Source organism: Pogonomyrmex barbatus, unplaced genomic scaffold, assembly GCF_055798465.1.
Source record: "Pogonomyrmex barbatus isolate J1 unplaced genomic scaffold, ASM5579846v1 scaffold2, whole genome shotgun sequence".
Classification (NCBI taxonomy): Eukaryota; Metazoa; Arthropoda; class Insecta; order Hymenoptera; family Formicidae; genus Pogonomyrmex; species Pogonomyrmex barbatus.
In genome coordinates, this window is record NW_028297116.1 from 2,567,541 (window position 1) to 2,580,739 (window position 13,199).

The 13,199-nt window shown below is 31.3% G+C and overlaps 3 protein-coding genes across 7 annotated transcripts; 2 read left to right on the forward strand and 1 right to left on the reverse strand.

The window, feature by feature from the left end:
- The first annotated feature begins 1,499 nt into the window (after positions 1-1,499).
- Positions 1,500-5,172, forward strand: LOC105430337 (ubiquitin domain-containing protein UBFD1). 4 transcript variants are annotated; one of them, XR_016139413.1, is made up of 6 exons: positions 1,664-1,940; positions 2,270-2,641; positions 2,767-2,957; positions 3,049-3,237; positions 3,309-3,539; positions 4,604-5,172. XR_016139413.1 is itself a non-coding variant. In XM_011643855.3 (5 exons), exons 1-5 carry the CDS (start codon positions 1,642-1,644, stop codon positions 3,420-3,422), a joined length of 879 nt encoding a protein of 292 aa, XP_011642157.1. In that variant the 5' UTR covers positions 1,500-1,641; the 3' UTR covers positions 3,423-3,965. The 4 variants fall into 4 exon arrangements, 3 of the variants coding, with proteins under 3 accessions (XP_011642157.1, XP_011642155.2, XP_011642156.1); XM_011643855.3 differs by lacking the exons at positions 1,664-1,940; positions 4,604-5,172 and adding an exon at positions 1,500-1,654 and having other exon boundaries at positions 3,309-3,965; XM_011643853.2 differs by lacking the exon at positions 4,604-5,172 and having other exon boundaries at positions 3,309-3,965.
- Positions 5,173-5,322: 150 nt separating this feature from the next.
- LOC105430338 (uncharacterized) lies at positions 5,323-7,744 on the forward strand. The gene is made up of 2 exons (XM_011643856.3): positions 5,323-6,947; positions 7,019-7,744. The coding sequence occupies exons 1-2, from the start codon at positions 6,165-6,167 to the stop codon at positions 7,232-7,234; spliced, it is 999 nt and encodes a 332-aa protein (XP_011642158.2). The 5' UTR covers positions 5,323-6,164; the 3' UTR covers positions 7,235-7,744.
- A 53-nt stretch (positions 7,745-7,797) lies between these two features.
- On the reverse strand, positions 7,798-12,832 carry Wbp2 (WW domain binding protein 2). 2 transcript variants are annotated; one of them, XM_011643851.2, is made up of 6 exons: positions 12,560-12,832; positions 11,942-12,276; positions 11,516-11,668; positions 8,897-10,165; positions 8,662-8,747; positions 7,798-8,210 (listed from the first exon to the last, which is right to left on the reverse strand). In XM_011643851.2, the coding sequence occupies exons 1-4, from the start codon at positions 12,613-12,615 to the stop codon at positions 9,843-9,845; spliced, it is 867 nt and encodes a 288-aa protein (XP_011642153.2). In that variant the 5' UTR covers positions 12,616-12,832; the 3' UTR covers positions 7,798-8,210; positions 8,662-8,747; positions 8,897-9,842. The 2 variants fall into 2 exon arrangements, with proteins under 2 accessions (XP_011642153.2, XP_011642154.2); XM_011643852.2 differs by having other exon boundaries at positions 9,998-10,165; positions 12,560-12,826.
- Between the last annotated feature and the right edge of the window lie 367 nt (positions 12,833-13,199).

The window sequence follows — 13,199 nt, forward strand, 5'->3', positions numbered from 1 at the left end:
TTCATTCATTCATTATTTATATAGTATAATACTCGTTTTACATTTTATATATTTTATAGAATTAACATTGATGAAGATACACTAACGATATTTTTTAAAAAAAATTTATTAACAATTAATATACTATTTATATATTCACAATGTGTTTAACATATTGTTTTGTCTAATTATTATTTTTTTAATTTTTTTGTATTTGCATATTTGCATATATATTATCATCTAATAAATTAGTTTTATATAATAAAAATTTATATGTATGTTTTTTTAAATAATTTGTAACTTTTTTTTGTTTCAGATATAAATTGCTAATCGTTATTAACAATAGTTATTAACTTCTTTAATTAACTTTTATTTTTAGAAAAGCCATGTATAATTTTATTTGTGCAATACAACATTTGTGCAATACATAATATAATATAGCAATACAAATTGATAAAATTTATCTAAAATTATTTTTTTTTATATTTAAAATTTAATTTTATTTCTGTATGTATATTTCGTTGAAGAATATATAATGAAATAAATACCAAGAAATAAATTTCATGCGCCTGTGTACATTTCTATTCTAAACGTACACCGTGTATGTACAAGTTAGAAAAAGAAATAGTTATAATAAAAAGAAGAAGTGAGGCGGAATATCCGTGTCCTGATTGGTTACATACCTCGCTCATGCATGCGCAGTTGATGTTAATATATCAACATCGTAGGCACCGATGGAGAATTGCGCTACTGTATATATTGTGCTAATAAACTAGAAATCCATACAATATAACCATAGAACGACAGTTGGTACGAATACTTTGCGTCAAGAATCTTATGAATATATTATATATTATATATATTTATATTATATATATATATATATCCACACGCGCTTTGTATGTCACGTGACCATTCCGCCATTAATATTTGAAAATCCAGGAAAGAATAAAAAAAGAATCAGTGCCCTATCATAAGTATAATATATTTACTTTTTATTTCACTTGATGTTCTGGTAGACAAAAAATTGTCATTTCATTATATGACAAATAAAATATTAATCTTAGCTTTCGTTTCGCTAAGTATTTTTTATATATAGGATTGCATCTCCCAAACACGTGATTCACACATTTCATTTACATATTTTTTTATTTTCTAAGAAAAGGATAAACTTTTTTCTATAAGTAACAAAATCATTGATAAAATTAATATATCGAAATCAATGGGTGTCAATAAGTGTCAATGGCAATCGTTACGATGAAATTGCTGCATCAATGTAATTTCGTTTCAAACTTTGATCAACAAAAATAATAAATTTTTTGCACCTAATATGGTAATGTTGCAAACTGTTATCGTCGTCTTATTAAATTTGTAATAAATAAGAATAAAGGTGTGAAGAGCTTCAAAACTAGGGTTAAAAAACAATCGAATGATTTTAAGCTTACGTATCGACTTTATATGTTTTCTTATTTTTAATTTTTTTAAAATCGATAGTACATCAGGATTCGAAAGCAATACAAAATTCGAAAGTCATTCCGAAAAATATGCAATATGCGTCACGATGCGCGATGAATATCACAATCACGAACAATAATGGGCAACGGGCAACGCACCGCAACGCTCTCTGTGATAATTTGATTGGTCAACGAAACACGGTTCAACATGGAGTACCTGGGTACGTGCTGAATCCTGTTTATTTTTCCTGCTTTCCGTGATCATTTTCGACGTCTGGTTACTCTTTATTTCCGTTTTATCATCTTTCTTTTCGATCGCGCGAAAAATTGTATCGGTGAATGGGTGGATCGCGGCTGCTCCGCGTCTAAGTTCGTCGAGACACTCTATCGCATGTGTGATGTGTGTTTGTGTATGTCGGATAATTTTTGTGACGTTGAGCTCGTCCTTATCGGAGACTCCAAGTGTGTATTTGCGCCACGGATTATCGCCAATTCCGATGCAACGACGTACGTTTACGTCGTTTGCCTGCTGAAATATATATATATATATATATTTTTTTTATTTTTTTTTTTTAGTGAATGTTGCTTCTCGAAACGCTAACCTTTTATGATTAAACACTTGATGATTAATCATTTGCATTTTTACACATTTTCGCATTTATACTGTGCATTGCTTTGTGTTGTTCGATAAGTGTCGCATAATTTGAGCTTAATTCACAATCAATTTATCTTTAAAATATCGTATATCTTTGCATGACCTCTATGCAGTCATAGTTATAAGAGAGAGTTTAGGCTTTTTGCCAGTTGTTACATTGATGTGATCTTTATTTCTTTAGATACTGCAAAAAATGATAACAATGACAGCTGTTGCAACTCATCTCCTTGTCCGGAACTCACGTCGAATTCAAAGTCCATTGAAAATTCAGCAACAGATACAAAAGAATCTACGATGGAAAGCGAAAACAATATCACTGTTTTACAGGATACATCTGTGACTACTTTGCAAGAGCCATCCACAGAGAATGTAGACTTTACAGCGATTTACAACAAACAGAAGATTAGTATAAATTTTGCTTTAGATAGCACAGTTGCCGAATTAAAGACACATTTGCAAAAAATTATCTCAGTACCACAAGCGATGCAAAAAGTTATGTTTAAAGGATTAGCTAAAGATGATCAGACCCTTAGGAACTTGGGAGTAACTAAAGGTAATATTATCAAATCAATCGAGATGTATCATTCAAAGTATATGTTTTATAATAATATAAGTATATTTTATTTATTCTTTTGGATATATCAAATTATGTTACAATGTTACTTTATAATATCCAAGGTGCCAAAATCATGATAGTTGGATCAAAGTTAGATGATGTATTGGCTGTATCGATTCCAACAAAACAAGATCTCATCGATGAAACTGTTTCTTCAGTGAGCAAAGAACCTCTTTCGCAACAAAAAATTCATAGGAAAGTTTTAGACAAAGGTATTCCAGAAGACGTGATGCCGGGTATACTAGATAGCAAGGTTGTATAATTTGAATGAAATTTCTTATATGTACACATACAGCGACGCGTGAAATCTATCCTATTATGATTGATGTCGGCTAATTGTATAGGAACCTTTGCCCGAATTTCCATTAGCTGGAATGTTAAATAAATCTGGAGGAAAAGTTAGACTAACGTTTAAATTGGAACAAGATCAGCTTTGGATCGGCACAAAAGAAAGAACAGATAAAATACCAATGAATTCGATAAAAGGTGTTCACAGTGAACCTATTCACGATCATCCCGAATATCATATTATGGTATATCGCTTAAAACTTATCAAGGATATTTCAATTCAAATATTAATAAATTCAATAATCCAAATTTGCAGGCGATACAATTAGGCACTACGGAAGCATCAAGATATTGGATATATTGGGTTCCTGCACAGTACATATCTGCTATTAAGGACGCTATTCTTTATGGCAAATGGTGTTACTTCTGATTGATAATTACTGGAAATTTCGATTTCTGTAAAGGCTTAATCGGGTGTAAACATTGATATGAACATTGCTGTTACATTGACATAAAAACTGTCAGCTAGTCACACACATTTCTAACAGTAAGTAATAATTTATTTTGAGTTGCATTATCATCGCGCGAAGAGTACCCAATAAATATAGTCTGTCCCGTTAAGAAAATAATTTAGGTGACTAGTCTTGTTTTATTGGGATAAAAATATATAATCACATTATACCAAATGTTTTATATTTTCATAGTCAAGATTTAAGTGTGTACCCTGAATTTTTTACACTGCTGAATGTAAGGTAGACAGTTTTTACATGAGAACTGTGATTAATAGAACTTCCATAATTAATAATGTGTTGTGATAATATTATATATCTGACTATGCGATTTAAAAAATTCTTTTCTTTAATCGAAATGTGTCTACAAATTTATAGAAATTGCAATTTTATTCAAAATTATTAATTAATCTGTTTATACATCTTTTTGCAATAAAATTGTTATTTTTATGTGAATGTTATAACCGAGGATTTTAATTTCAATGAGGCTACTATGCTTGTTTATCAAAGCAACAATTTTTATAACGATTTTTATAACGAGATTAAAACACACATCACTTAACCCTTTCGCTGTAAACAACATAACATCTATGTTCTTAACAAATGAGTGATCATTGGTAATATACATTTTTATTCTTTTTAAATTTATATAATATTTATGACAAAAGGATTATATTGCAGATTTACTTACAATATTTTTGATTTGTTGTGAGCAAGAAAAAAGAATTATTTCGAGTAGCAATTAAAACATTTCTCTAATCTCATTTCTGTGGCTTATAGAAATTTTCAGAAATAAGCATTGTTTCTGTCGGAAATATTCACTTTTTGCATATGAACGGTTTTCGTCACTAGCGAAAAGGTTTAAGTCATAGTATTGCATTTACAAGCAAATTTTGAAAAACGGTCAATATCTATGCGATTTGTGATTCGTTATTATTCAGTCGCATATTTATATATATATGAATATATATTTATATTCAATTTATCAAATGTGTAATCATGTGTGTGTATACACAACTATACATAATTCAAAAATGTAAAATTCAAGAAATCTATTCTTGGTACATGTTAAGTTTTAACAAGTTCTATTTTTTTGTCCTAGCTCTTCTGCAATAAAAGATACACACACACACACACACACACACACACTCGCGCGCGCGCGCGCGCGCATGTGTATGTATATCTTTTTGTATGATGAGGACTACAGCACGTTACGTCACTGTGAAATAAAACTGCAGTCCTTGAAACAAAGTAAACAAAAAATGAATTACCAATTTGATATTTCACTGTCATTATATTCGACAGCAAAACAACGAATTTCGCGGTAAATAAAATTTTTAAAATCCGTTCAATGTTTTAAGATTGGCCTACTAATAAAATAACATGTAAAAGAAGATTGAATCAAATCCAATATTATGTCACGATCTATAAGAATTATGCATAAAAGTTTCGTGTATACTCATGAGCGTTGTAACTATTGTAAATTAGGTTTTATACCATTTTTGAATCATATAATCGCAAGGAAATAAGATAAATCAAAAATTTCTAATAATTCCTACAATTAATGTCCATGCATTGAAAAATCTATTTCAAAAGTCGGTTTGAATGAGACTTGTACATTAGGTTGTGTGATTTGATAAAATAAACATTTCTCAGACTTTTGTTTTGTAACATTTAATCTTCTTCATTGCAATTTTACCTATTAAATAAAGATGTTAATAAATGACAAAGTAATAAATCATGCATATTTTGCCGGCATACGTTATGTGAAAAACCTATTCTAAACGTATACGCACATATGCGTCATAATGCAAGCGATTTTCTTTTCTGTAACGGAGGCGGAAGACACATCTGTTGAACATATGATTCAGGAAACATCTTGTTAAAGTACTTATCTGCGACTAGGGCAGACTTCCATTCGTAAGGCAGATGTGAATGCCATTGGAAGGAGAATCCCCACCAGCTGGGAGATGAAAGTTTCCGCCGTATAATCAATAGCAGCTCTGCAGCTCTTACAGCTCACAGTCGCGTGTATGTAGCTCAAGGACAAACAAGATGTTGCGTATATGAGCGTATAAATGTGGATTATATCATTTATCGCTATATGTATTATTTGCGCTTTAACTCTGGATGGGTTACCTTTGCACAAAGATTACCGCATCGGACCGTCGTGAGAGAAATGACAGAAACGACATAAAATATTGCGTGCGAAGAAATTGGATTTATAAATCAGATATCTTCTACAATCTTCTGACAATGTAAACAACGGGCCCACGTCAAGATCTAAATAAAGAAAATGATTCATATACTATATAAATATACCGTATTTACCGGAGCAATGATAATAGATGTAAGTATCGACGTGCGATGTTAGCAATACATTGTAAGCGATTGTTAAGACGGCAGGTAACAAGTGGCTGTGGTGCCATAGTATTGATAAATACTATTGATAAATTATTGAGAAGAGAATCATAACACAAGTGATACCGCGTAGTACATAAGTGCAAAAGTGGAGTATCGAAAGCACGAATTATATTTCATATTCTACAAAAAGAGAAATATTAAACTTTATGTTAAACTTACTTTATGTTAAACTTTATGTTAAGCTTACGAATGTAAACAACTTTAAATATCTTTCTAAGAAATGAAAGGCGGAGATACGGATGATTGATTGTTCTAAAATGACGGCGGCGGCGAACAGTGGAGAATTTATACAAAAAACATTTCTTACATTAACTGAAAATTATATTCGACACGGGGCTACGATAAACGATTTAAAATCCATCACTGTGATTGCTAACACAAAAAATATTAAGAATTGTAGCTTTACAACCGTGCGTTCAAAAAAATTGTTCTTATCGGTGATGTTATTCGTGCCGTTTTTCTATGGCATATTTGATAAATATTTTTACACTAACATAATTAGAAGTTTTCAAGGAACTCGATGTTTACTGCCAAATAATTATCTCGTATGGGAATTTACGAGACCGATATCGAATTGCGATTACTGTCGCGACGTTGAATCACCGTTAATCTTGCAAAATCTGACTAAACAGGAATTTCGTTTTTATTCCTATTCATCTCGACCTATGATAATAAAGAATGCAGCTTATGATTGGCCTGCACGTAAAGAATTTACTCTAGACTTCTTTCGAAATTTGTATGAACATACCGAAGGTGCTTACGAGTCGGTAGATGAGGAATGCCAATTTTTGCATTTTAAAAGTAACTTTGCGAATCTGCGCGAGGTGTTTGCAATGAGCGAAGATCGAGCGTTACATCGGGAAGGCGAAGATTCCTGGTACGTCGGTTGGAAAAATTGCCATCCGCAGATCCTAGATGCTATGAAGCAATTCTACGACATACCTCACTTCTTGCCGGATGACGCGGAAATTCCATACAACAATTATATCTTTATGGGCTATGAGGAAGGTGCCGTTATGCACGTGAGTAATCATCCGCGAGTGGTACTGTAACTCGTCATCTTTTACACGAATATTTCTGTTCCTGTTTATAGCTGGATTATATATCGAGACTTATGTGGCAAGCTCAGGTAACAGGTAGCAAAACGTGGACCGTGGCCCCAACGCCGGAATGCGAAAGCGAATGTAAATCTTTTAAATTCTCCGTCAATGTAGCGGATGTCGTATTATTGGACACGCGGATTTGGTACCACAGTACCCACATCGAAAATGGAACTCTTAGTCTGACAGTCACCTCCGAGTATGGGTAGACTTTTAAATCTTTTTTACACGTTTTTCAAATTGTATATTTATAACAAATCACGAGTACAAACTACTTGGATAGGATTCTAGGTAGTTGTCTTTTTTTATCTTTTTGCAAATATATTGATTGGAGAAATTTGAATACAGAATATATCGATTTATAGTCCATTTTATAGTCAGCATTTTGTTATTCGATGCTGACATTTTTTTCTTATATACAGTTATCTCAACGAATAAAATTAAATTATTAAGTAGGAAGATTTAATTGTATACATTTTAAATAAATGGCCATTGTATCCATATAAGAATATCGTCTCGTAATATAAGCTATCTTTTATTTAATTGTAAATAGAAATCGTCTCTTTCTTTTCAATTATTTGAAGAAATAATTTTGTCAAAGATGTATTTATAAATCGATATCGGTTTGTGCTTTTACACTCGACTGCATTCATAGCGTCATAATATAAATACATTGTATAAATATATTTTTGTAATTTCGAATAAAGATTTGTGAAATATATACACATTTTTATAGTGTATGGCGTATTTAAATTCATGGTTATACAAGTCATTTACGTATTTACATGCGTGTAAACATTTATTTTGTAATTATATAGACTCGTGTGAAACACAACAATACAATCATTTTCAAGAAATAACATGTAAGAAATTATTGTTAATACTCGCGTTAATACATAGCAGTATTGTTGCAAATATCTGCAACAATAATATCTGTGCTTTAACAATGCATAGCTGTAACGACAAAAATAGTAGTGCACCTTTAACCGTCATCTTGAACCTATACATTCAGATTCAAGAGTTGCTATGTAACAAACGTAGAAAGTTTACTACGTTAAATACGCAACAGCACACAAATTTGCAATATTCATCTAAGGAGAAATGCATGTCGATTGCTATATAATTCGCTTGCGCAACGCGTATATGTTTTCACTGATATTTCTTTGTGTAAGCTGGTGGACTTTCCTGAAATATATCGACAAAATTTATTATATAGAATTTTTATATATAATAATGCATATATTGATATTGAAATTGCAATCTCGTGAATATTATATAATATATAATATATAACATATAATATATAAATTTGTTCAATCTCTCTACAGAAAAATGAGAATGTTACGATATTTCCCGATATATCGATGTAATGGTATACAGTGTGCGGGGTGACACATTTTGGATATTTCGATTTTCACACATAAGATAATTTACATTAATTGCAAAGTAAGAATACAACGGAAAGTTAAAGAATGAGAGTTTCTTTTATACTTTTTTCTATACTAGAACAAGAAGCAGGAAAGAAATATGACAAATTCTGCGTGCTTAGAAATAATTTTCAAATATAAAATACAATAAAAAAAATACAATAAATATTTTCGTGTACTTTGAAATATTGCAGATACCATTAACTTACGTAATATTCTGGTGGTGGAACATAAGCGCATTGAGGCCTATTGGGATCATAATATGCGCTTTGCGCAGCTTCTGCAGCCTTTGCATCTGATGAATAAAAAAAATGACAACATGACATGGAATGATATATTTGAACACAAATTAAGAATAAAATAATACATATTATTCTATCACATTAAATTTATATGACTCATATTTCTTTCATTATTATTAATATCAATATTAATACTACCTACATGCACACTTTCTATTTGATGTACCGCATTTATTTTGCTCTGGCATGATTTTTTACTCAATTTTGTTTTCTAACTGGATGCAAACCATTTAATAATCAATATCAAAAGCGTTTGTCTATGCACTTATATACATGAAAAATTATATTTCGTATTTGAAATACACAGTGTAAGAACACGAATTAGAAAAAAAAAACTTGAATTATAATCTGATATGTCTGTCTATTCGAATACTGATCCGTATACTGATCTACTGACGGCCGCGAGATAATAATTGAGTGAAGTGAAAGCCAATCTTATTTCAGATCGAGTAAGGACATGTTACGCAACTATATTGCTTAATATATAAAACTTTCAAGTTTAGCGAGTCTCTTAAATCTTTTTATCTATTTTTCGATTTTGAGATGAAATCTTGAATTGATAGGTTTATAATAAAAACAGCAAAAATTATCTTTAATCAATATTTAATGTTACGTATAGCGTATGTATATATATACGTATACATATATACTATAATCTCTATATATCTTATCTGTATATATATATATATATATATATATATATATATATATATAATAATAATACAGATAAGATATATAGAGATTATAGTATACGTTATAAATACCAGCGCATATTTAATATATATAACGTACGTTAGAATCTCATGAAATCAATGCATATAAATATAATCCTTTAATTGCGAAAAGTATATCTTATACAATCTATTGATATTAGAAAAATATATACTTTATATATATTTTTTTCGCATAAGCGTATATATTATTTTTAAAGAAATGTCTAGTGTATTCATTCGTGTATATAATTCTCTAAACTTTGTTCATTTGTTATAATTCATAATTAAATAGCAAATGTATATATATATTTATATTACAAGATACATAGGTATATATACATACATACATACACACACATCTATTCATTACAATTCTTAGTATTGACGTGAATATGGATTGTAAGGTCCCGGCTGTTGATTGTATGGTCCAGGTTGCGTATAGCCGCTTTGCGGGTACGCCGAGTATGGTGGTGGATTAGGCGAATAACCGCTGTAAGGCGGTTGTCCATAACTGTAGCTGGGATACGCACCTGCATGGGACATCGGCTGGCTGTTGTAATTCGGATTGGCCCATCCAGGAGCTCCTGGTTGTCCCGTTGCAGCTCCAGCACCTTGATGTGGCGGCCCGCTTGCATATCCATATCCCGGCTGTATACCGGGATATGGTGGCGGACTGTCCGTCATATAAACTGTATTTCCTAAAAAAAAAGAAAATTTAAGATTCGACTACAATCATATTGATGTTAAAAGCGAGAATGTAAAGTTTTTTGCGTCATACAGGATATTCCTTATTTTGTATTTTTTTCTTAAAAACTTAAAAATATCTGCCTAATAGATCACGTAAAAGTGTAAAATAATTCTTGAAATAATGATACATTGCTCAGCTATTAGAAATCATTAGATCATTAGAGCTAGTTGATATTTTACTTTCTGGTATTTTTTATAAGTTTTAAGAATATGAAAATATCATGTTTTTAAAGAAAAAATATAAAATAGGGTTATAAGAAACTTTTTGCATGTCATTTTTCGCTTCTGATGTCACATAATCCATATCACGCCGTAAGAAAGCCGAGTCTTAAGATCTAAGTAGTCATCACGCCTAAGCCGAGCCTTAAGACCTAGTAGTCACCGCGGTCATATTGGAATCGTAACGTCATAGATGAGAAATGACACAATAAAGGTTATTGCGGTTTTTTGCAAATAAAGAGATATTTAACTAAAATATCTTACTAAAACATCTGATATGGTTTTAAAACACTTGTGGAAATGAGCGACTGCTATATTTTCCCTTCCTGATAGTCAATAAATAGCTGTAAAAGGCACGTGAAATGAAGCCTGTTCAGACAGAAAACACATGATTTGACAGTTGTTGAAAGTGGAAAAAATGCTTTTACATGTAATGTTCAAAGGTAATTTTAGCTGCCGCCCATTTTTACGAATCTGATAAGTACGAAACAAGTTATAGTTGCACAATTAAGAATTATAATAACGAAAATAGCTGCAATAAAAAATTTTGTTATTCATACATCGCTTATATAAAGATGAATGAGCTTCTATTTTTCATCGCGACGGTACGTCATTACCGTCAACGCGGAGTTCTCAGGATTAATATGAATTTTATTTTATACTCAAATATTAAGCAAATGCAATTGTAGAATGATAATCGAAATGTAAGTCCAATGATATAGTCAATATAAATAGTTAGAATATCGTAATCAGTGTGAGGATTAATTATTGAAATTTTTAAGATTTTAACTTTTGATGAAATACATATGTCCTTAGAATATGAAAAAAATTATTTTCGCTAAGAACATTTTTTTATGATATTTTTATTCACAAGATCTAATACTAAAGCGAAATATAAAATTTCCACGATTACTTAACTGAATTAATTTCAAAAAGCAAACTAAATCTTGCTAGAAAAATTGAGATAGAAGATTTCTTTTTAAATCTAAATTCATTTAAGACTTAAGATTTAAAATATCCTAATAAATAGATAAATCAAGGATTTTAACTAAAGATTAAAAATTAAAAAATCAACATCAGACCTGGAGGAACATCTGGAAATACATTAGTTGGAGGCATCCATCCATAGTATCCAGTTGGAGAAGGTTGATAAGCTGAAGGTTGCGCTGGATACCAATCGGACAATGGAGGTGTATATGGCGGTGGTGCATCGCTTGCTGGACCATTGCGTTGAGCTAAAAATTACAAAAATATTTAAGGCATATGTTTAATAACCAGCAAAACCAAGGTCGATAAATTTATTTTATCAGTATACTTGACAATGTTAGATAATATGAATCTCACATTATCTAATGAATGAAAAATGTGAAAATATCATATGTATGTATCTATGGAAACAAGAAATATATATAATTATGAATATATATATATATATATATATATATGTGTGTGTCATTATATATTTCTAATTAAAAAATATATTTGCATCAATTACACATCTATCTTACCCATCGCTGCAGCTCTCAGCAAAGCTTGAGCAAATTCTACCCCTCCGCCGCTCTTGAATCGTAATTTAAATTTGCATTCTCCAATCCAATTACCATTCGGTTGAGCACGGCACTTGCCTCCTATATAATTAGCACCGAAAATCGGCTGTTCAAATCCAACTTCACTCAATGTGACAAATGGAAAGCTAAATGATTGCATTTTTTCTGTTTGATCTTTAGCATTGAAAATCATTCTATGAGTTGTCAAGTATAATCTGCCATGTTTCTTTCCAATAAACTCCGCTTGCTCTTGTCCATGAAATTCCATATTGACATTGTCGCAGAAGAGTATGATGCTATAATTAGATGTTAAAAACTGGTTACAAAATTTTAAAATTATATAGTTTCGATTGGTACAAACGTGATTCGCGCGTTAGGAGATAGAAAAAATTTATCCGAACGAATTAAAAGATTATGTGATAACAAATTTGATTCCGGTAAGGTGACAAGGACATCGACAATGAGCTAATTATCGGCGGAAAGGCTATGGCGATATTACGCAGCAGAAACATCGAATCACGTCAATGTAAATTCCGAGTTATAATTTCCAATAATTTTTCGTAAATTTTTGCCACTTACCACTCGCCAGAATGGAGAAGAACTCCACCGTTGGCGTGTGCCGTATTCAACGACATATCTTCCTTACGTCAATAGCTTGCGACGAATGACGAAGTTATCGGTAATTATCTTGAGCTAACTCGAGCCAATTCTGATTCTGGACGAACGTTGCTGAAGCTCTTTCTAGGAATTGCTAGAAATTACCGGGAGGAACCAAGAACAGCCGCTACGGTTTACACGGCTGCGATGACATCACTTTTAGATTATTTCATGACGAGAATGAAACGAAGTGTAATATCGTGCGTGACGGTAACTTATCGGCAACAACCGTAATATTGTTTTTCGGTGAATTCCGATTGGTGGAATATTAGTCATGTTGCTCCAATGTCATGGATAACGATTTCTGATTGGCAGCTATCGCGCGCATATCCACGGAAATATTACACCTTGGCTAAGGTCTGATTCATTCCTTCACAATCTATAGAATTGTTTCATTCTTGTTGTCTATCAAATATTAAACAAGGATAAATGACGCTCACAAATGTGTGAATCGGACCTTATCGCTCGAGCTTTATTTTGAAGTTGTTGTATATAAAAGTCTTATAGTATATGTTACGTATATTATAGAATTTTTATATGCGATATATTTCGAGAATAGGAC